We start from the raw sequence: 24,292 nt of genomic DNA on the forward strand, positions 1-24,292 counted from the left end.
AGTGTGTGGTCCTGTGGCTTCTGGTGAACCCCCGGCGCTGTGTCACCCCGCGGCTTCGAGCTCAGCGCTGAGCCCGGCCGGGGCAGCCCCCTCTGGTTCCTCCTTTGTTCGTGCAGCTGTGCTTTTCTAGAGCACCACACGAGCGGGATCACACAGAACGTAACTTCTGACTCTGGCTTCTTTCACTGAGCATACTGCACCAGAGAAGGTGATTAAAACAGTATTTCATCTGGAGCCTGAGTTTGGATGTGAATATAATTAAATCCTACCCAGCAGAATAATTAGGGAATGAGGTATTTTGGTTTGGATCAAACCTTCTTTGTTTGGATTCTTGTTCCCAAAACCATGTCAAAGACACCTTTTGTGTTGTGTTTTTTCACCTTAGGCCATAAAATATAATCTCACGTTTCTCTGGTTCACAGTCCGCAGCCCTTCGGGGCCTTTCTGTGCGTGGACAGGACTCCAGCCCTGTGTCGGCTTTTCCTGGCGAGCTCCCCCCGCACCTGGGTGCCGTGTCTGTCTCTGCCCCCGTGCTGTTCGCTTGTCTGTCTGTAACTTACCTGACTTTCGGACGACATCTCCCCGACAAACCCTTTTCTAATTCTCGCCATGCCTTCCAGCAAGGGCTGAGTCTCCTTTCTTCCAAACATTCATGGAACCTTGATAATATCCTGTCCCTGGTTCTTCAGCTTGGCTGCTCAGAGGCACCACCCATGGGATCTAAATGCCGCTGATGCTGGGGCTTACCTGAGGGCCAGTGGCTCATGCGCCTCACTCCCCGCAAGGGGCTTGGCTTCCCTCCCCGGCCAGAGAACCAAATTGCACATGCCACCATGAAGAGCTTGAAGGCTGCAGTTGCTGCTGCTGCTAAGTCGCTTCAGTCGTGTCCAACTCTGTGTGACCCCATAGAAGGCAGCCCACCAGGCTCCCCCGTCCCTGGGATTCTCCAGGCAAGAACACTGGAGTGGGTTGCCATTTCCTTCTCCAATGCATGAAAGTGAAAAGTGAAAGTGAAGTCGCTCAGTCGTGTCCGACTCTTTGTGACCCCATGGACTGCAGCCTATCAGGCTCCTCCATCCATGGGATTTTCCAGGCAAGAGTACTGGAGTGGGGTGCCATCGCCGTCTCCTAAAACCCCACAATCCAAATGCATAAATATTAAAAAAAATGAAAAATAAAAACCTACTGATTCTGAGGCCCCTGCCAAGAGGCTGTGGCATAATTGGCCGAGGGCATGGCCTTCGGATGTTTGAGCTCCTGGAGGGTCTGACGGGCGTCAGCTTGTCCTCAGCACTCACCACGCTGCCCAATCCCCTTTTCGTGAGTGTGACACCTACGTGGTCAGATCCAGTTTATCCATGAGAATAGTTTGCACTTCCAGTGAGTGCTGGCTGGTGAGGTTTGCCTTGGGTCTTTAAGCTCTAGCCAGAACCAGGAGAAGTTGGTGAGGTTAACCCCTGTATATGGATGAGAGATGGGAGCTCAGAGAGGAGCAGTCAGTGTCCCCAAAGCAGGGCCTCCCGAGTGATGGGACTGGGTTTCCCATCGCGTCTGATTGCCGCTGCACTGCCCTGCGTGCCCCATGTGCCTCGCAGACGCGCAGGCAGACCCATGTGCAAGGAAAGAGGAGTGATCGGGTGCGGACCCAGGACTCCAGGCAGGCCCAGTAAGTTATCTTCTGGAGGGATGGAGCCGGTGAGACTTCCCTGACCCTGTTGCTCACGATGGCTCCTGGCCTGCCCTGCTCCCCAGGTCTCACCCGTCGCTGCATAGCATGGAGATGGCGGTGTCTCTGCCCCAGGATGTCAGGTTCACCCCCAGTGGTTCCGGCTGTCACCCAGTTCAGCCGGATCGCACTCAGTGTTCCCTGCTGCCGTCGGAAGCCAGCTGACTTCTGTTCTGCTGTAATTGCAGTGTGTTCTCTGTGGGGGAAGAAAAGGGTAATCTTCTCCCTAATTGGCATGTCTGCGCATCCAGGTGCCTGTGAGAATGACAGTCACAATGATGGCTCTGAACTTTGGCGAGGTTCTCGGATGTCTTGTGAGTCACCAGAGCTTCCTCTTTGTGTGGAAGCGATCTGGTGTCCTTTGAAATTCAGGAGGCCTGTTTGCTGGAAGGGAAGGCCTGCAGCCTGGCGCTTCAGTCTCTTCTGCTTCCTTCGTGTGTGTGCATCTGAGGGGGGTCTCACCTATATATGGCTATTTTTATTTTTAACACTTATTGTGATGGCCTGTATGAGAAAAGAACATAAAAAAGAGTGGGTATATGTAAGTGTGTAACAGGTTCACCTCGCTGTGTACCTGAAGCTAACACACATTGGCGATCAGTATATTCCGATTCTTTACATACCAGTTGCTGTTCAGTTAGGAGCTGTGTGCACGGGTCTCTGTAGCTCGTTTTGCTTATTTCACCACTCTTGGCTGCGGGGGCGTCCCCTGTGGTCGCCCCGACACCGAGATGGCGTGCTCTGGGGCCTCTGTCTGCGCCATCAGACGAGGTCTGTGCGCGGTGTCACTGACGGCCGTGCTGCCATCAGCCACGCTTGGGCAAACAACGTCCTACTTCCTACCTTGGCTTTTTCTTTTTTTTTAAAGACAAGACAAAATGGTTTTGTTTGGAGACACTATTTGCTGCTCCAGACTCACTGTTGTTAATTCTCCTGCTTCTCTCTGTCTCTCTCCATGTGCTAACGTGTGTGTATGTACCTGTCTGTCTTCTGAACGGTCTGATGGTTACAAAGGTCATGTCCCTTTGCTGACTTCAGTAGGGATCTCCTAAGAGCAAGAGTGTTTTTGTATTTAACCCCAGCAGTTATCACAGTGATGAATTTCAACCTTGATGCAGTATTATTCCTTAATCTGGCTACTGTTTTCCATCCTGCCTTTTAGCCACGTGGTTCACAGCCGCTTTCTGTCGCACCGGGAGGCGTGTAGTGTTGGCCTCTCCTGTTGTCGCTGGCGTGAAGTTTGTTGCTGGGTTAGAATGGGGTTTTTGAGATTTCTCCACTGCAGTGTTAACTTTTCTGCTTTGGTAATTAAAAAAAAAAAAAAGGTACTTTTGTCGGGAGATACTTTGAGGCTATTCTATCTTTATCAAAATTACAGTCACAAGATTCAGTGTATACAGACGATTCTTCCCTGAATCAGTCATTATGTACTGGCTGTTCCCTAACCGCCCCTCTCTCCCCAACTTCCATCATTGCTTCCTTATTTCTTGCCATTCTCCTGTAAGGAGAGTTTTACCTTCTCCCCATTATTTATTTGTTCATTTCTTACTTTATCACTTTGGACTCAAATGTCTTTATTTTATCCAGCGGGTTGTGACTACCCTTGTCTGTATCATCAAGCTCACACTGGCCGCGTAGCTTCTGTCTTAGAGATGACTTCTTTGGGGTGCTGGGCAGCAGTGGGTGGTCTCACGTGCACTTGGTTCATTACCACTGAAGAAAGACGCGTTTAATGCTTTCTCTTCCTTCTCCTGGGGCAGTTATCAGTCCACCTCCCGTGGCCGGGACAGTTTCCTACAATTCAAGCTCCGCTTCCCTTGAACAGCAGAACGGAGGGAGCACCAGTCCGTCCTGTCGAGGCGCGTCCGGGCTTGAGGCAAACCCAGGTAAGCTCGGAGGGCATCAGTGAGGGCTGTGATTCACCTGAGAAGCTCCGTTATCTGAGGAGTGCCAAAGGGAGCCTCAGGTCGCCTGCGCTCTGTGCGTGTCAGGGATCTAATGGCTGGAACTCCCTCTGAGCTGCGTGGGTTATTGCTGTGTAAAAACCAACTCGAAATGCAGAGTCTCAAACTGTGATCCTTTACCGTCACAGCTCACTCATTCTGTTTGCTGCCTAGGAGGTGGCTGATACGGCTCGTCTCCGACAGGCTGTGCTTGCGTAATTCTCACCCTCCTTTGAGGACCACTGGGTGTCTTTTCCTTTCCTTGGGACAGAATACGGCCTTATGATGATGGCAGAAGCACCAGAGAGCAGGAAGAAACGCAGTTTCCTGCAGCTTAAGCTTGTAGCTGGCACACCATGCTGCCTGCTTTAGTTTGTCATCGGAAGCGAATCACATGGTCAGACTCAGAGTCAAGGGGTGAGGAGATGGCCTTGACTCCTTTTGTAGGAAGAGCCGCAGAATCATATGGCAGAAGCAGGAGACAGGAGGGGAAGGAATTTGGCCATGAATGTAATCTGCCATGTGGGCAAAAAACTCTCTTAATGCTAGAGGCGTTTCACAGTTACAGAATGTTCCGAAGGCTGCATTTGTGTCCACAGCCGTGACATCAGACACATCTTGGCACAAGCAAAGTTTGACAGAGAAGTGTCATGAAATGGGGAGAGAACAGGGTTTTCTGTGAAGGACTAAGCGTGCAGCACTGGGGCCACTTCCAAGGGGGACGTTACTGATCATTCTAGAAACTCTGCCATTGAACTTGGATATAGCCCACGGTGCTTTCTTACTGCAGCACTCAGCAGGCTATCAAGTTTGGGGCATATTGGGTATAAATCTCAGCTCCAAAATAAATAGTTCACACCATTATTCTTGTGGAATTGTGGGATTTGAAGAGTTGGTCAAATGAAGGAAAATATTCTCACTCACCTCCAATAATAACAACTAAAAAGTTATAAAAACACAAACTCAACAAAAGCTGTTTTAGTAAGTAGCCTCATATTTGGAAAAGCATCTTGTATGGATAAAATGCTTGACATTGCTCTGCTGCTGTTTAGCTCAAGATGGAGCAAATGCTGTATGGAGCGTGCTTACTGGAATCCACAACCGAGGGATAAATTAGATTTGAGCATTTAAAAATTTAATTGTAAAATAAATAAATTATGACAGAAGGAAAAAAAAAAGAAAAACCAAACATCATGTTAGTAGGACAGAAAGCGGCCATGTAGTCTAAGGAGTCGAGTGGGAGAGAGTTCTCCCTGCTTTTGCCTGGCCTGTTCCAACTTGTGATATATTGTGACATCCTGGGAATGAATGTACCTACTTCCAAGGCCAGGGGCCCTGCTCACTTTGTGAGGCATCATTTTAAGGCAAAAAAGGATTATGAGAGATCATGAGGGTCATTTTGTAATGACAAAAATTAAATTCACCAGCAAAGTGAAACAGTCCATGAGTGTGTTTCCAGTACATGTAGACACACACATATGTAACATACATTCACAGATGTGTATACACATACACCCACGCAAACATGTATGAAAGGAAGACTTAACAGAACTACAAGGAGAAATGATCAAATCAACCAGAAGTTGAACACTTGAAGAAACATCTCTGATTAATTCATAGATCAAACAAACAAAACTCCCAGAAAGGACAGAAGCCCCACAGACACGATCGACACAGAGAGAGCTCTGAAAATCGGGAAGTACACGTTCTCTCAAGAAGATGCTTAATTTACAAACAGTTGGTCAAGTTTTAGGTCATAACTCAAGTTTCAAGCAGTTTTGGCCTTTGTTATCATAAGGACCATATTCTTCTGACCACAAAGGGACAGATAATCTCCAACATGGAGATTAACAACCAGTGACAGTCAGACTCACTCTCAGTGTGCACATGAAGGGGCGGCGCCTTAATAACTCACGTCAGGTTAAAAACCTTAGCATAGAGAGCAAATGCTCTTCAGAATGGTGGGTACTTGGGGGCTCCCTGGTGGGCCAGCGGTTAAGACTCTGTGTCCCAGTGCAGGGGACAGAGATTCAGTCCCTGCTCAAGGAAATCCCACATGCTGCCCAGCCAATAAATAAAATAGAAAAAAAAGAATGGTGGGCAGTTACTGCAAAAAGAGTTACCTCCTCTTTCCCGCCTTCTGCTGTGCCGCTTCTCCCTGGTACAGGGAGGGCAGATGTCCACACCTTTCAGTGATATTAGAAAATCAGTTGGATTAGTTGGCACGTGCTTTGTGTTTGAAATAACCCATCGTTTGCCCTTTTGTTTTGATCATCAAGGAGAAAAGAGGAAAATGAACGAGTCTCATGTTTTGGAGGAGACCAAGAAGCCCCGGGTGATGGGCGATATCCCACTGGAGTTAATCCACGAGGTCATGTCCACCATCACAGACCCCACCGCGATGCTTGGGCCAGAGGTCAGCAGGGGGAGCGCGAGCCGCCCGCGGGTGGACCCCGTCCGCTCTGCAGCCGCTCGCGCTGTTGGGGACGGGGTGGAGTTGCCGGGGGAGCTGTGCCCCCGTTTGCGTGTTGTCTGATGCTCAGGGTTGAGCGGCAGGCAGGCTGACGAGAGGTTAATTCTGCTGATGACGGCCGCATCGTGGGGAAACATAATCCCCACCGTTGAAGGCATTCCTCCTGCTTCAACTTTTTATCTTGAAAAATTTAAACCCTCATAAATGTTGCAAAAATTCCGAGATAAAGATCCAGAGGCTGTTTATTTAGACTCACAAATGGCTTGCATGGCACGTTCACTATCCCTCTGTCTCCCTCTCCTGTAAGCCATGTGGAACCATTTCAGGATTAGATACAGATGTTGTAACACTGCACCCCTGACTGTTTTCTGCACGTGTCTCTGAAGACTGAGACTACTCATTTGCATTCCCACAGTGTAGTTATCACTACCAGAAAATTGAGCTGGATTACCCTATTATCTGATGTGTGGATAGGCAGTTTTACTGAAGTGTGTCCACAAAGCCTAAGATATTTGTCACCTGGCCCTTTGTCGAAAAGTTTGCTTAGAGTTAAATTACTCTTGGCCTCATGTACAGCCCATATCCAGATTCCCCATATATCCTAATTCTGTTTTTATAGTATCTATTCCTGTTGTTAGAGGATCAGTCTGGGGTTACACATTGCATTTAATTCTGATCTCTTCACCTCTTTAATCTGTTTAGTTTATCCTAGAACAGTTTCCCAGCCCTCTTTTGGCCTTTTGTGGCAGGACCATTGTTGCAGAGTCCTGCTTTGTCTGTTTACTCATGATTAGATTCAAGTAAAGCCTTTGGGCAAAAGGACTGCTGTCTTCTCATGTCGTATCCAGGGGCAAAGCAGTTTTAGACGTTTCTGACAGCTTCCAGGAAATGAAGAAATGAGATGATTTTTCAAAACATGTGTAAAAATTTTTTTTTAGAATGGCTCTGCTGGGTGAAGGTGTCCATGTTTAATTTGTCATGTTTCCTTAGAGATTTGTTTTGTGCAGTTGAGGATAATTCACAGGATTGAAATGCTGTTAAGAGACGATCTCCTTGTAAAATTGTTCTTCCCATTTCCTTTTAGGTATCCGGTCCTTGGGACTTTTTGTGTACATGTCTGTCGGGGATTTAGTAACTTCACAGAATAGTTTTGCTCAGTTTGTTTCATCTGTGAAGTGTAGATATAGTCACACATTTCAGGATTTGTTGGGTGGATTTAGTAGTGTCTTGAAGTCACCTTGTACTGGTACACACAAGGCAACTGTTAAATTCTCAGGAATTTAAACGTGTTGGCCGCAGTGGCACATGGGCCTCCAGCATCAGCCACAGACCAGTGAAGCGGGCGTGTGCCAGCAGCTGGCCCTTCTGCCTTGGAGGTCTGTTTGTTGAACACTGACCTGCACCTGACTGCGTGGGTTAGATAGGATGGGGCGCAGGTGTTGGTAGGAGGTTGTACTGCCAGCTTGCTTGAGAGTGGTCAACATGACTCCTTTCAAAGAAGCCTCTCTTCCTCCTAAAAAGAGGTGCTGGTAGTATAGATGTGACTGCCAGTCGTGGGTCTTCAGGGAGAATTTGGGGTCTGGGATCCCAAGGGTGCTCAGCCAGACGGGATTCCCAAAACCAAGGACTGGCAGGCTGTAGCGCACAGGACAGACACAGGCTGCCTCCCCCATTAAATCAAGTCCTCGGGCACTCTGCCCTGCCCACACATGTCCGCGTGGTCCTGGCGCATTCTCCCCGCCGCGGTGTCCGCGTGGTCCCGGCGCGTTCTCCCTGCCTTGGTGTCCGCGTGGTCCCAGCGGGTTCTTCTCATGGCAGTGTCTGCGTGGTCCCGGCCACGTTCACCCCGCTGCAGTGTCTGGAGCTGCCGCAGAGGCCTCCTGACTTGCAGATCCAAACATGAGCTGTTTGGCCCTTCAGAGAAAGCCTGGTGACTCCTGGTCTGTACCAAGTCTCCGTGGACACGCGGGAGGCTCTGCCTAGCTGTCTTTTCATGGCTTACGTGTTATTGGTTGGGACCCCGAAACCCACAAATACACATCGTCCTAGCACACGGAGGAGAGGCACTGCCGTGGACTGTCCCTTCTGTCTTAGGGAGGGGCTCTGTGTAACCTCCTCTCTCCTGCTCCCAGACCAACTTTCTGTCGGCGCACTCGGCCAGGGACGAGGCGGCCAGGCTTGAGGAGCGGAGGGGTGTAATCGAGTTCCACGTGGTGGGCAACTCCCTGAGCCAGAAGCCCAACAAGAAGGTGCTCATGTGGCTGGTAGGGCTGCAGAACGTGTTCTCGCACCAGCTGCCGCGTATGCCCAAGGAGTACATCACCCGGCTCGTCTTCGACCCGTGAGTCGTGCCCCACTCTGCTTTCCACTTTCCTGATTTATTTTGTAAAATGCATTCTTTTTTTTTTTTTTTACTTAAATTATTTATTTTTAATTGAAGGATAATTGCTTTACAGAATTGTGTCGGTTTCTACCAAACATCAACGTGAACCAGCTTTCAAGATTTTTTTTTGATGTGGATCATTTTTAAAGTCTCTTTTGAATTTGTTGCAATATTGTTTCTGTCTTATGTTTTTGTTTTTTCGCCCTGAGGCACGTGTAATCTCAGCTCCCTGGTCAGGAATCAAATAGGGGTTTGATCCCACCCTCTGTGTTGAAAGGTTAGGTCTTCACTGGACCATCAAGGACTTCACTCTCCTTTTTAAATGAAAGAGGAACCACTCGGGAAGTAAAAGTCAGTCACAGTCACCCACCAAGTCCTGCTGCTGCTCGTCAGCTGTGCAGAGAGAGTGATGTCACAGGCATGGCCACAGCCACAGGCGTTCAGACTAGTTTTCCAGCAGCTGATCAATTTTTTGTTAATGAGGCTTTATATTTTAAGCTGCCGGTGACCATCCTGTGCTTCATTCATTGCATCAATGAAGGAATATATAAACATTAAGAGGATGTCCCAATTTTCTCATAGTCAAATATTCTGATTTTGGCATCTTAAGTAGTTTCCATTCTTGCCTGAGTCTGTAAGCCCTGGCAAGATTATTGTGGTGTTAGGTTAACTTTGATCATCCATTGCATTAAAGCAAAGGAAAAGACAGGAAAGGAAGCTTCCGTAATTGAATGCATTTTAACATTTAGAGCCCAGTCGCCTGTGTGGACTGTGACCCGTGCCCGTGACTGTTCAGAGTGACGTTTTAGGCAGAAGGCCTGACGGGATTCTGGAAGGCAGGTTTTAGCAAATCGTGCAGGTGGATTGTGTTTTCGTTTCCTTATAACTTCTGTGGTATTTCTGAATGAGAGTGAACTCTTCAGAAGCATGTGCCCACGTCCCTGGCTTTTGCTCCCCCGGGCTCGCGGGCGTCGGACGTGACCCTGTCTCAGCGCCTGTCAGCGCCTGTCCATAGGCGCTGTTCTTCGTCTGGGGGCTCAGACCCCCTCAGGTGGCTGGCGCTTGTCTTCATGGACACTCTGGGGATGTCTCAGGAGGCATGCTTGCTCTAAGACATCCACTTAGAGAATGTTCTACTTAGAGAATCCACTAGAGGGGTTTCCATGGAAAAATCAAGAAGGAACCCCCCCTCCCTTCCAGTTTTCCTGACTGGTTAGTGAGGGACCCCCCAAACAGGAGGTGAGACAGTGGTGCAATCTTATTCTTCCAGGAAACACAAAACCCTTGCTTTAATCAAAGATGGCCGTGTCATTGGCGGTATCTGCTTCCGGATGTTCCCGTCCCAGGGCTTCACAGAGATTGTTTTCTGCGCTGTAACCTCTAACGAACAAGTCAAGGTAAGGCTCACGCAGGGTCTCAGAAGAAACGCAGGATGTGGTGCAGAAGCGGCAGAGTGTGGCAGGGTCTCCACGTCCAGAGAGCCCTGGACTCTCTGAGGAGCATCCTCTCATCGCGAGTGTGTGTGTGTGTGTGGAAGGCACCTGCTTCCGTATACCCACAGTCAGGCTCCACTGGGCTTTGCCGGACCTCGGGGCTGGGGCCAGGGACACCAGGACGCCCCAGGAGCAGGTCAGGGTTTGTTTGTGGCTTGTGAAGAGGTGTCTGAGAACACTCTCGGTGGCGCCGGCGATTTCCATATACAGACGTGTCCACACACGCCTGGGCACGTGGCACCACCAGAAGGGGTGGGGTGCTGTGTAGGTTAGGGAGAGGACTGAGGTGGCTCAGACCTCAGGAAGATTCCTTATGACCTTGTGCCTGAAGTTGGGGGTCAAGGACTAAAGAAATGCTGTCGGGGAATTCACGAAAAATTTGAATAAATATATGAGTTTCAGAAATACTCAGGCAAGGTTTGGAATGTGGTCTTTTGGGGAGTGTGAGTGTGTGAGCGACTGTGTGAGTTTGTGTGTGATTCTGATCTGTGTGAGTGTGTGAGAGACGGATCTGTGTGATTGTGTGAGAGACTGATTTGTGTGAGTGTGTGAGAGACGGATCTGTGTGTGTGTGAGAGATGGATCCGTGTGAGTGAGAGATGGATCTTTGTGAGTGTGAGAGGCGGATCTGTGTGAGTGTGAGACACTGATCTGTAATGTGTGTGAGAGACTGATCTGTGAGTGTGTGAGGCTGATTTGTGTGAGTGTGAGAGACTGATTCGTGTGATTGTGAGAGACTGATCTGTGAGTGTGTGTGAGACGGATCTGTGTGAGTGTGAGAGACGGATCTGTGTGAGTGTGAGAGTCTGATCTGTGAGTGTGTTAGAGTCTGATCTGTGTGTGTGTGAGTCTGATCTGTGTGTGTGTGAGTCTGATCTGTGTGAGTGTGAGAGTCTGATCTGTGTGTGTGATTCTGATGTGTGTGTGTTAGAGTCTGATCTGTGTGAGTGTGAGAGACTGATCTGTGTGAGTGTGAGAGACGGATCTGTGTGAGTGTGAGAGACGGACCTGTGTGAGTGTGAGAGATGGATCTGTGAGTGTGTGTGATTCTGATTGTGTGTGTGTGAGTCTGATCTGTGAGTGTGTGTGATTCTGATCTGTGTGTGTGTGAGAGTCTGATCTGTGTGACTGTGAGAGGCGGATATGTGTGAGTGTGAGAGTCTGATCTGTGTGAGTGTGAGAGGTGGATATGTGTGAGTGTGAGAGTCTGATCTGTGTGAGTGAGAGATGGATCTGTGTGAGTGTAAGAGACGGATCTGTGTGTGAGAGATGGATCTGTGTGAGTGAGAGATGGATCTGTGTGTGTGTGATTCTGATTGTGTGTGTGTGAGTCTGATCTGTGAGTGTGTGTGATTCTGATCTGTGTGTGTGTGAGAGTCTGATCTGTGTGACTGTGAGAGGCGGATATGTGTGAGTGTGAGAGTCTGATCTGTGTGAGTGTGAGAGGTGGATATGTGTGAGTGTGAGAGTCTGATCTGTGTGAGTGAGAGATGGATCTGTGTGAGTGTAAGAGACGGATCTGTGTGTGAGAGATGGATCTGTGTGAGTGAGAGATGGATCTGTGTGTGTGTGATTCTGATCTGTGAGTGTGTGAGAGACGGATCTGTGTGAGTTGAGACACTAATCTGTAATGTGTGTGAGAGATTGATCTGTGAGTGTGTGAGGCTTTGTGTCAGTGTGAGAGACTGATTTGTGTGAGTGTGAGAGACTGATCTGTGAGTGTGTGTGAGACGGATCTGTGTGAGTGTGAGAGACAGATCTGTGTGAGTCTGATCTGTGAGTGTGTGTGATTCTGATGTGTGTGTGTGTGAGAGGTGGATCTGAGTGTGAGAGTCTGATCTGTGTGTGTGATTCTGATGTGTGTGTGTGAGAGACGGATCTGTGTGAGTGTGAGAGATGGATCTGTGAGTGTGTGTGATTCTGACCTGTGTGTGACAGTCTGATCTGTGTGAGTGTGAGAGATGGATCTGTGAGTGTGTGAGAGATGGATCTGTGTGAGTGTGAGAGTCTGATCTGTGAGTGTGAGAGTGATTTATGTGTGTGAGAGATGGATCTGTGTGAGTGTGAGAGTCTGATCTATGTGTGTGATTCTGATGTGTGAGTGTGAGAGACTGATCTGTGTGAGTGTGAGAGACGGATCTGTGTGAGTGTGAGTCTGGTCTGTGAGTGTGTGTGATTCTGACCTGTGTGAGTGTGAGTCTGGTCTGTGAGTGTGTGAGAGTGATCTGTGTGTGTGTGAGAGATGGATCTGTGTGAGTGTGAGAGTCTGGTCTATGTGTGTGATTCTGATGTGTGAGTGTGAGAGACTGATCCGTGTCAGTGTGAGAGACTGATCTGTGTGAGTGTGAGTCTGCTCTGTGAGTGTGTGTGATTCTGGTCTGTGAGTGTGTGTGATTTTGACCTGTGTGAGTGTGAGTCTGCTCTGTGAGTGTGTGTGATTCTGGTCTGTGAGTGTGTGTGATTCTGACCTGTGTGAGTGTGAGTCTGCTCTGTGAGTGTGTGACTCTGATCCGCCGTCCCAGCTGTCCTTGGCACAAGTCCCTCCCCAGGAACCAGACTGTCGTGCTGACAGTGTGGTTGGTTTGCCATCTTCCTGGAATAGACCAGACTCCTCGTTGGCAGGAAGATACAGATGATGTAACCTACTCAGTTGCTTTTATGAAAGCGGAACCAGAAACGTGTCTTCAGAGTGTTATTCATTTGGTACTTGGGGAGTCCTAAAGTCAGGCAAAAATATGGCAATTGGTGGAAAGATAAGAAGTGCAGGATTCAGAAGCTACTGAGATAAATTACTGGAGTCTAAGGCAGCGCTGCCCAGTGGTCTTTAACACGTGCGCACATCAGCCACATACGTGAGTTTAAATGTTTTGTTAGCTACGTTGAAGATACGCGAAAGTGTTCTAAAAACAGATTCCTTATTTTACTCAGTATATCGGAAGTGCTGTCATTGCAGCGGCACTCGGTGTCCAAGAATCATGGAGACCATTTGCATCTTTGGTTTGTGTGAGTCTCTGAAATCCACAGTGTGTTATACGCTGCACCTGTCTCGCTCTAGACTCGGGCTCTCTGGGCTTGGACAATGGGGCCTAAGGACACTGTTGCCTTCTTCAGTTACCATGAAGCAGTGCCAGATACAGAAGCCGAGACGGATGATCTCTGGAAGGAATCGTGCTTGGCCTGGGGGCCGCAGCCAGCGCTGAGGGTGCTTTTGGCTTCATTAACAGCTCTCCTCTGTGTCACAGTCGCCGTGTCGATTACAACAGCTGTGGTCTCCTCTCAGAAAGCACAAATGGGGCTTTTGACGTTGACTCACCGCGCGAAGCATCCAAGGGCAGACAAAACGCACCAGTGTCACATTCGCCCTTCTGGCGGGGGCAGGTGCGGGCGCACAGCTGCGTGAGGCTGACCTCTGCCCCGTGTTAGGGCGCTTTGGCGGTGTGTCTTCAGGTGGTGTGGTCGCTGTGCTTGTCACAGGTTCACTTCCCCATAGCCAAACTGAGAAACAATTCCAGGGGTCCAGAGTTTAGGAACTCGCTTAAAAAGAAAATTTGGTTGGGCTTTTCGTAGGGAGAGGAACTTGAAAATATGCCCTTGGTTTATAATTTCAGAAGATTGCGTAATGTTTGTTTGCACAGAAAGCTACACCAAGCAACTTGTTTGGAAAGGTTGGCTAAGGTTGCCTTGGACACTCTTAGGTCCAGAGGGAAACTAAAGGTGTTGAATGTGAATTGGGTGCTTTGTCTTACTGCTTCCCAGAAGGGCAGTATATGTTTTTTTCCCCCAAACCATGTAATTTTCTAAAGACTTGAAGGAAGGTGGCCAAATATCACAAACTGAGCAGGAAAAATGAAAAGAAAAGCCATTTTTTGTAAGTGACTTGAAAGTGAAGTTAAGTGAAGTGAAGTGGCTCAGTCGTGTCTGACTCTTTGCGACCCCGTGGACTGTAGCCCACCACGCTTCTCTGTCCATGGGATTTTCCAGGCAAGAGTACTGGAGTGGGTTGCCATTTCTTTCTCCAGGGGATCTTCCTGACTCAGGGATCAAACCCAGGTTTCCCGCATTGTAAGCAAGACGCTTTACCATCTGAGCCACCAGGGAAGTCTTGAAAGTAGTTTTAGCAAATGAAGATTAATCTTTAAAAACTAGATAGAGTGGGTGAACCTGGTGGAAGCCAATGCTGCTAGTACTTACTTGTGAAAACAGCAAGATCATAAGCGGAGGTTTACAATTTTGATTTGAGGTATTAAAAATCTGGGCTAAATGGTACTTTAAAATTTGCATCCACTCATTTTGGAGACTTAAGCTTATATATAAATTTCTGTAATGCTTCAAATAAGATTTTTGTGTGAATTTATCTTGCTCAGAACACATGCAAGATAACATTTGAGAATTTACTTAAAGCTCCTAACCTGGTTTTAAAATAGATTATCTAACTATTTGGTTTTGATATTATATGCAACTTTAAAGTTACGGGGCTGATACTTATTTAACCATAATAAGTATTTGAAGAAACACTGAAGTTACCAGGTGGATTTGGAAAGGAACCCTTTTGGTGACAGGTGAAGTGAAGTGAAAGTTGCTCAGTCATGTCCGACTCTGCGACCGCATGGACTGACTATACAGGCAGTGGAATTCTCCAGGACAGAATCCTGGAGAGGGTAACCTTTCCCTTCTCCAGGGTATCTTCCCAACCCAGGGATTGAACCCAGGTCTCCTACACTGCAGGAAGATTCTTTATCAGCTGAGCCACGAGGGAAAACCAAGAACACTGGAGCGGGTAGCCTATCCCTTCTCTAGATGATCTTCCCGATCCAGGAATCGAACTGGGGTCTCCTGCCTTGCAGGAGGATTGGATTGGATTGGATTGGATCGGATCCATTTCCTTGCAGGAGGATTGGATTGGATTGGATCGGATCCATTGCATTGGATTCTTTACCAACTGAGCTATCAGGGGAGCCCACGACAGTTGAAAATAAAGGCATGCAGAGAAGGGAGACGGTGCTGGGGTGAAAATCCAAGCATTTCTGCATATAATGGCTTGACTCTGTTACCACTTCTTTAAACAAGCAGGTATTTGCGGTTCTGCGACTGCTGGTCGCAATACTAGGCACACAGGATTCAAGACGAAAGATAGCCCCTCCTCACAAGCAGCTGGAATCTGAAAGTTCTTTGGAGAGGTGATGAATCAGTGGCCAGTGATAAAGACTATCCATGCAAAGTTTGAGATGCTACTAACAACAGAACCATTACTGTTCTTTTTGAGTAAAATTCTTGGATTGTGGATGAAGGGGAGAAAATGTATAGTTCTATTCAGTTCAGTTCAGTCGCTCAGTCATGTCCAACTCTTTGCAGCCCCACGGACTGCAGCACGCCAGGCCTCCCTGTCCATCACCGACTCCTGGAGTTCACTCAGACTCATGTCCATTGAGTTGGTGATGCCATCCAACCATCTCATCCTCTGATAAATCTATTATTAACAATGTCAGTGATATAGTAAGATGAAAAAGTGCAGACTATTGGTTCTAGAAGTTCCCAGGGGAAAACTATCATCTGATAGTTATTGAGTATATACTAGGTACCTGGAATTGATTTGCATGCTGGAAATACAACAAAGAGGAACCCCCTGGAGGTTCAGAGGTAAAGAATCTGCCTGCAATGCAGGAGGCACAGGAGACCCAAGTTTGATCCCTGGATTGGGAAGACCCCCTGGAGAAGGGCATGACAACCCACTTCAGCATTCCTGCCTGGAGGCTCCCATGGACAGAGGAGCCCGTGGGATTCTAACAGTTCTATTAGCTCCTTACAAGGCGGCGTATACAGCAAAAGCCTCTCTCTCTTCCATCAGCTGCATCTAGGTTTCATCAGAAGACGTGTTTCTTACTCATCCCCAGACATTACTATTCCTCTGCACACGAAGTAGCAAATCCTTCCCTTTTCTCCAGTCCCCCCCCCAACTTTTCTTCAAAAATAATATTTAATGTTGTAGGTCATGTACAAATACGTTTTCGTATAAAGCAGAAATCCCACCCCCAGTCTCCCGGTCCGTCCCATCGCCCTTCCCCACTTGCTGTCCGTACGTTTGTTCTCTCTGTCTGTCTCTGTTTCTGTTTTGCAGACGTTTTCTATTTAACTGAATGTGTCCCAAGTACTGTCATTTCAATATGTAATAAACTTGGTTAGAGGTTTTTTTTCGTGGTGTGTATTTTATACTTGCACACCTCAATTTGGATTTGTCATATTTCCATTGCTCAGTAGCTACACATGACTAGTTGTTGCCGTATTGAACAGCTAGTTGTATACTGTAATTATGAGTTTATATGTTTATTTTCCCCATTTCACTCTCTTCTCCTTAAGAGAGGTTTCCTTCATCCTTTAATCTGAGTTATATTCAGATTTGAAGTGTGTCAGTATTGTGATATCTTTGGGAAAAGCTAACATGTCTATGGTTAATACCAACGGGAGAATAATTTCCAAAATAGGGAGACGGTTGTACTCTTTTCCTACATACTGGACAGATCCTCCCCTGGATATTATTATGCTTGGTCTTGGGATCCGTGCTTTAGAAGTGTATTGTTACACAGGAGCAAGCCTTGAAAGATACGAGTAACTTGAGATAGGGTCTTCCAGTCGTGCGTGCGAGGCAGGACTGAAGCCTCGATGAGGCTGGACCTGGGACCTGGGCGGCAGGGATGGGCGTGGGTGATTTCCAAGGGCTTGGGGAGTTGTGAAGAGCAGGGAAGAGTCACTGTACTCTCGGAGCAGAACTAAGGTCAGTAGGTAGAAAGAGCAAGGGATCAGATCACAGGTGAAGCTTGGGGAGTTGTGAAGAGCAGGGAAGACTCACTGTACTCTCGGAGCAGAACTAAGGTCAATAGGTAGAAAGAGCAAGGGATCAGATCACAGGTGAAAATTAGAAAGAACTTCCCAACCACAACAGCGGCTGAATATGAACTGGCCCAAGGACTCAGCGAGCACCCTAAGCTGGGGGTTTTCTAGCAGCTGACCTCCCCGAGGTAGATGGCAGGAGACTCCTAGCTTCACATGGGGAAGAATTAGGCAAATGACTTCCCAAGACCCTTCTCCCTGTGGTGCTGAGGTTCCATGACGTCATAGCTGTGAGCCTCTTTGAGTTCTTTAGAAAAACATGTCGTCATATTCTAAAATACTGATGTAATGGTATTCGTGTCTGGGTTTACTTTCATCTTTTATTAGATTCTCAAACCATCCCTTTAAATCTGTACATTTTCTTTAAGCTTTGTCCATCACCAAAAAACTTGTTTACTTTTTTTTTTCATATTTCAATCATTAATTTATTCAACATTGTTCACTGTTTTCACTGCTGTTGTTCAGTTGCTAAGTCACGTCCAACTCTTCATGACCCCATGGACTGCAGCACACCAGGCCTCCCTGTCCCTCACCATCTCCCAGAGTTGCCCAAATTCACGTCCATAGAATCGGTGATGCCGTCCAACCATCCCATCTGCTGTCACTGTTCTTAGTCTCACTCAGAGCTTCGGGGCTCCTCAGACTTTGCTGGGAAAGGTCTGAAAAGATCAAGTTGAAGATCCTTTGTGTGTGATGATACAATTCTTTGGAAGGATTGCTGATTTGTTGTATATAGGAAACACTTGGATTAGTTAATATTCTAGAAAAGGTTAGCCCTTCTCATTTTCATTGCTCTTTTGATCTCAGGTTCTCAAATACTCTAAGCATAAGCAGAAATTCATGATCAATATTTACTCCAGACACCTCTTTATTAATATTCAGCCTGTAGCCTATAGGTGTGAATGAGCAGCTTGTAGCTTTGGTATATTCTTTTCTAAGAGCCAGAAACTTATGTTTTCAAGTGATGATTGTATCTTGATCCAAGGATTTTGAATTTTTTGGCTCATTTTCAAAGTTCAGAAACTCAAGAACCAATACCAATACTCAAGGTGTTGGTATTACACTGGTAATACATACTCCTAAAGTTGCCAGTATTTCTCAGTGAAATGTGGGACTTTCTTTTGTCCAGAACCTAATATATTTGTCTGCATGCTGACTTGCCCTTAGGGCTATGGAACACACCTGATGAACCACTTGAAGGAATACCACATAAAACACGACATCCTGAACTTCCTCACCTACGCAGATGAATACGCAATTGGATATTTCAAGAAGCAGGTGGGTTTTGTGGCTGTGCAAACCTGTTCTGTCCTTCCTTTTCTTGATATGCACTCAAGTAGCTTTCATGCAAATAAGTCCTCCCCCCAGGACATTTATTTTGCAAGCCTTAAGCCAGAGGTAAGCCTCAGCCTGGATTAGAGAGTGTGACCAGCACACCATCAGTACAAAATAAATGTTTGAGTGAGTGAAGGGATGTCATCTGTGAGTGGAGTGCACTGTCGCATCCTAACATTCTAAAACGGGGTCTCCCCAGGCTGAGGAGAGATTCACGTTGGGGGACTGGAGTTCGCCCTGAATGAGAGAGATAGATTTAATCTCTGGAAGGTAGAGTGTGTTTCTGATGGCAGAGAGGAGGTTCTGATGCTACAGAGGGCTCCCGACACTCCTGCTCCGTCAGCACATAGGCGGCTGGGTGCTTGGCCGCATCTTCGTTCTTTCTACCAGAAGTTTCGTATCAGCTCTCTGATTCTTCGGTTTCTTTGCCCTTATGACTCCGTATGTGGGACCCTCCTTCCCCGACCTGGTGTAAAGCCCCTGCAGTGGAAGAGTGGTGTCTGAACCACTGGACCACGAGGGAAGTCCCTGCTGCGTGTTTTTTAATAGTGCTTTATAATTCTAGGTTCCTAAACATTTTCTGTTTACTTTTTTGATGACAAAAGTAATGTATAGTTATTAGAAATATAACTGGAAAATTAAATTGGAAAATGAAATAAAACTCCAAAAAAAAGAGAAAAATTGCACGTGATTCCACCACCCAGAGAAATTGACTGTTAATGTTTTGACAGATACCCTTCTGATGTTTTTTTCTCTGTGTGTGTTTGTGTATATATAAACAGAAAATTGGCTCATGCTATATACAGTTTAATTACTTGCCTTTTTTACTTAATATAGTCTGATTTTTAAATTATGAGTTTTGATGGTTCTCTGAATTGTTGTAGAAATGGAAACTGATTTCTCACACCAGTCCCGCATTTAGGGAACATTTATGTGTTTTTTGTAAATAAGTGTCCATGTGTGCGTGTGGGCTTCCAGGCGTGTCTAATGTTCTGCTATGCACTGCAGCGAATAATGACAGACACTGTAACAATCTCTGCTCCTGTCAGCAGCATGTAAAGGGCTCAGGAAAGGAGCTGGTTGAAAAAGCAATTTTTTTTAGCCCTTTCCTAGGTAACAAATTGCCCATGTTTGCATTTATTTGATTATTTTGAGATTTGGCCTGTTTTTCCTTATTTATTGACCCTTTGCACTTCTTTTTTTGAATTGCCACTTCATTGTATTTTGCCTCTCTTTCTATTAAAATATTTATTTTTCTGTTGATTTATGAGAACTCATATATAAGGATATGAGAGTAGTAACCTTTTATGATTTTTCTCCCCTACTTGTCTGTTTCAGCATTACTTATGGCTTTTTTTCAATGTACAGAACTTTACAGATTTTATTATATAAAATCTGTTAACCTCTTTGGAAAATATAAGTCCTTATACATATGACTAAAAAGCTTTCCCTCCAATGTCAGATAATTAACCTTTTTACTTTCTTCTCATTTTTTGGGATGCATTTGGTAACTTTTCTAGTAAAACTCACTAGAGAGAACTCAGTGGCATTAAATACTGCGACTTGAGTGTGAGCTTTCCCAGGCTGTACCTACACTGCAGAGACAGTAACAGCCAGGATTCTTTTTTTAGGAAAAGATTAGGAAGTTTTCATTAATTTGTCTCTGGCTGTGCTGCCTGTTGCTGCGCCGGCTTCTCTGAGCTGCTGCGAGCGGGCATCCTTCCCCGCGGCCCCGGCTCCGGGGGACCTGCGCTGGTTGCAGGGCGCAGGCTCTGGAGCGCACGGTCCTGGAGCGCACGGTCCTGGAGCGCACGGTCCTGGAGCGCACGGTCCTGGAGCGCACGGTCCTGGAGCGCACGGTCCTGGAGCGCACGGTCCTGGAGCGCACGGTCCTGGAGCGCACGGTCCTGGAGCGCACGGTCCTGGAGCGCGGGCGCAGCGGGACCTTCCTGGACCAGGGAGCCAACCTGTGTTTCTGCATCTGCAGGCAGATTCTGTACCGCAGAGCCACCAGGGAAGCCCTCAGCCATGCTTCCTGCCCCCCCATCCCCCCCGCCCCCGAAACGGATTTATTTTTAATGAAGGAAGATTGCTTCCCATTCCTGGGCTGGCGTCCTCCGCATCACGTGGATCCGCGCAGGCTCACGTTGGCTCCTCCGTCCTCACCTGCCTCCCACCGCCCACCCCTCCCCACCGCTCTGGGGAGTTGCGGAGCCCCAGTTCGGGTTCCCTGAGTCACACAGAAAGCTCTCACTGGTTATTATTTTACACGTGGCGGTGTGTATGCTTCCATGTGAGTCTCTCCATTCTTTTTTCAATGACCTGTCTGCGTCTGTGGTCCTCTCTGAGGCTGATGGCAATAAGTGCTTGGAAAATAAGTTTTTACTGAAACAGGAGGCAGGAAACTGAAGTCCCAACTAATTTTCTACAAAAATTTGAAACACCCTTAAGGAAAATTGTTATAAATAATATGACTATGTTCCCTATTATTATAGCTTAAAGTATATAAATGAATATATTGCAAAGCATTAATGTCCCTGAAACAGCCACACTTGTGATGGTCTGGAAGTTTTTTGCCTATTAAGTGTTTCATTTCTTCAGTATCAAGGTTCTTCTTGCTATATTTTTGAACAAATTTTGCTTTCAAAATAGGGTTCACTGTTAGTTGATTTCCAGAACATCCTAGAGGCCCCCTGTCTACTTTGGGAGAAAGCATGCAATTTAATGCTAAATTAAATCTTATTTTTACTTAAGAGCCATTTGTGTTAATGAATTTTTAATACTGTGTTTTACTAGGATTATTATTATTATTTTATGTTGGAGTGCTTCCTATTTGCACGGTTTGATTTTTGATGAACTTCTTAGAGGAGTTTCATGCTAATCCCCAGGATAGTTGGAAAGGAGCTTGGACCTCTGCCGGCACCAAGCCAGGCCTCGCACGTAGCTCGCACTCAGACAGGGTGTTTGATGCTCAGGGCCTTTTTAAATGGAGTTACTGGTTTTGCAGGGTTTCTCCAAAGAAATTAAAATCCCTAAAACCAAATATGTTGGCTACATCAAGGATTATGAAGGCGCCACTTTAATGGGATGTGAGCTAAATCCACGGATCCCATACACGGAGTTCTCTGTCATCATTAAGAAGCAGAAGGAGGTAAGCGTGTGGCCGACTTGGGTTCCCACTGCACAGGCCAGGCTCCTTTGGGGCAAAGTGTGCACCCCTGGGCTCTGTGTGGGGGCGTCTGATGGACACCAGGACCTCAGTTTGCTCTGGTTTGTCTGGATTTCTTCTGTGAAGGTATCCTTTACCTCCTGTCTAAATCACCACTTCGAAGCGGGGGTCAATACCTATTAAATTGGTGTAAAATGCAAAACTTGTAAAATACAGTGGTTTTACCTTCAAGGCCTTTTACATGCTGGCCCCATGCCTTCTTCCCAGACTCATCTCTTTATCCCTTTTCTAACTGCTAGGCTGTTACTGATGTGCTAACCCTTTTACGTGGTGGCTTCATCCTTCACCCACTTCCTCTCCCAGTTCACGCACGCACACACTCAAACACACACACACACACACACACACACACACACACCACTTCTGCCTGTGTCCATTCCTCTTTGAACTTCTCAAGCACTAGTTTGATCCACTTATTTGAACTTCAGTTACTCATCATCTTCCATATTTATCTTAGTGAGTATTCACCTTTTTTTTCCATTGTAAGTTCTGAGAGTGTATGCTTCCAGATATTAAGTGATTTGTGATCTGGGGAGAATTCTTTTTTTGGCCACACCACACAGCTTGCAGAGTCTTAGCTCCCTGACCAAGGGTTGAACTCACGCCCCCTGCAGTGGATGTGCTGGGTCTTAACCACGGGACCCCCAGGGAAGTCCCAAGTGATTTGTCCTCTGATACTGGGCTCAAGTCTTTTATGCGTATGAACTAAAAGAGAAGGGGTAAAGGGGAAGGTTGATGGATTTGATTACGTAACAAGTTTTATATTTCTGTAAGACAGGAAAAAGAAACATACAAAGCATAATTAGGGGAGAGCAACACAGGCCACTTATTAAATGAATAAACTTTACATATTAAACCCAGGATCACCCTCCTGGTCCCCTAGTTCTTGGAGTTCAAAAACTGGGAAATCGCACCCAACATCACTCCCGCTTTGTACCTGTCCTGTTAGTCTCCTTTGGTCGAGTCCGAGTCTCTGCGACCATATGTACTGTAGCCCCCAAGCTCCTCTGACCGTGGGGTTCTCCGGGCAAGAACCCTGTAGTGGGTTGCCAGGACCTCCTCCAGGGGATCTCCCCGACTTGCATCTCCTGGGGAGATCTCACAGGGATCCAACTCATATCTCCTGTGTCTCCTGCAGTGTAGGTGGACACTTAACCCCCTGAGCCACCTGGGAAGCCCAGTCCCACTTTATATTTCTGTTATTCAGTCAAAGGTGCTTTTCTCTGCTGCTGCTGCTGCTAAGTCGCTTCAGTCGTGTCCGACTCTGTGCGACCCCATAGACGGCAGCCCACCAGGCTCCCCTATCCCTGGGATTCTCCGGGCAAGAACACTGGAGTGGGTTGCCATTTCCTTCTCCAATGCATGAACAGGAAAAGGGAAAGTGACGCGACTCCTAGCGACCCCATGGATTGCAGCCTACCAGGCTCCTCCGTCCCTGGGATTTTCCAGGCAAGAGCACTGGAGTGGGGTGCCATTTCCTTCTCCGGTGCATGAACGGGAAAAGGGAAAGTGACGCGACTCCTAGCGACCCCATGGACTGCAGCCCACCAGGCTCCCCCGTCCCTGGGATTCTCCAGGCAGGAGCACTGGAGTGGGTTGCCATTTCCTTCTCCAATGCATGAACAGGAAAAGGGAAAGTGATGCGACTCCTAGCGACCCCATGGACTGCAGCCCACCAGGCTCCCCCGTCCCTGGGATTCTCCAGGCAGGAGCACTGGAGTGGGTGCCAGTGCCTTCTCCATGCTTTTCTCTAGTGAGTAACAAAAAAGACATCTGCCTGAAGCCTGTCTTTGTTTCCTGGTTTCTGCTCATGTGCCTCCATTCCAGTTCTTAGTTCCTTGTCGATGTCTCTGACATCGCAGAGATAGACCCGTCTTCTCAGGGTGCGTCCTAAGAACAGGTGCTCAGTGAGTGTCTCCCTTTTAGTTAAAGTAGCTCAGACTTCTCCGTACACGTCCCACGGAAGTGAGCCAAAGGCTTTTTATTAAACTAGAAAATAGAAGCAGCGTCTGTTGTTTCTTGGGCAGAGGTTCCAGTGTGATACGGAGTTCTGAGAAGGCTGCTGGGAGCTGGTGCCCCGCTCCTTGTGCCCGAACTGTGGAGGCTGGAGCAGGACCCCACGGGGTCCCCAGACTCCGAGTTCAGACCCCTGGGCGGGGGACCCTCTGTCTGGGCTGCTTCAAATCCCGCGGAGCCCAGCATTGGAGAAGACAGGGCCCCCCTTCCACTCCGTCCCCTTGGGTCCCCCACCTCAGCTTCCAGTGTCTCCAACAGGCACCCCTGAATGTAGCTGTTCACCTTCTTCTTTTAAAAGAGCTTGGAAGTCACCCTAGTGAGGTTCTTGGATTTACCTGGTAACCTCTACAGAATTCATGTGACTGTCACAAGTGTTGAGTCCAGCTCTGGAGGGCCCTGAGGAGGCAGGGACGGATGGTGCTCAGGAGCAGACAGGCAGACGGTGAGCCTTCCCCGTGGGGCGCAGGCGCAGAGGCCGCGTGGTTGCTGTGATCAGCGTGCAGAGGGAGACCAGGACCGCAGCCGCGGGGCTGAGCGCCAGGTGAACGGCGACCCGGAGTGCAGAGGGCCAGCATCACCTGCGTCATCAGGGGCCAGGGGGCCCGTGTGAGGACGGGAGGCCCAGAAGGCGGTCAGCACGGGCAGACGGAGCCCTGCAGGAAGAGGTCCCGGGGCCGGAGCACCTGGAGCCCGAGGCGTGCACGTGATGAGAGCCTCTGAGAAAGGGTGGAGGGGCGGGAGCTGGCAGGACAGAGCAGGGGGCGTGTGTGGGGCTGGGGGAGGGTCGGCTTAAGCTCGGTTCACACGTG

At 47.7% G+C, this 24,292-nt stretch overlaps 1 protein-coding gene across 1 annotated transcript in view; it reads left to right on the top strand.

Moving 5' to 3' along the window:
- The window catches only part of KAT2B (lysine acetyltransferase 2B), a 98,606-nt gene that overhangs the window by 63,681 nt on the left and 10,633 nt on the right, over positions 1 to 24,292 (top strand). Inside the window, 6 exon segments of the mRNA XM_061425474.1 lie at positions 3,487 to 3,612; positions 5,949 to 6,085; positions 8,275 to 8,483; positions 9,796 to 9,922; positions 18,071 to 18,181; positions 21,246 to 21,389. Coding sequence (XP_061281458.1) covers positions 3,487 to 3,612; positions 5,949 to 6,085; positions 8,275 to 8,483; positions 9,796 to 9,922; positions 18,071 to 18,181; positions 21,246 to 21,389 — 854 coding nt within the window.

This window comes from Bos javanicus, chromosome 1, assembly GCF_032452875.1.
Source record: "Bos javanicus breed banteng chromosome 1, ARS-OSU_banteng_1.0, whole genome shotgun sequence".
In the NCBI taxonomy this organism is placed as follows: Eukaryota; Metazoa; Chordata; class Mammalia; order Artiodactyla; family Bovidae; genus Bos; species Bos javanicus.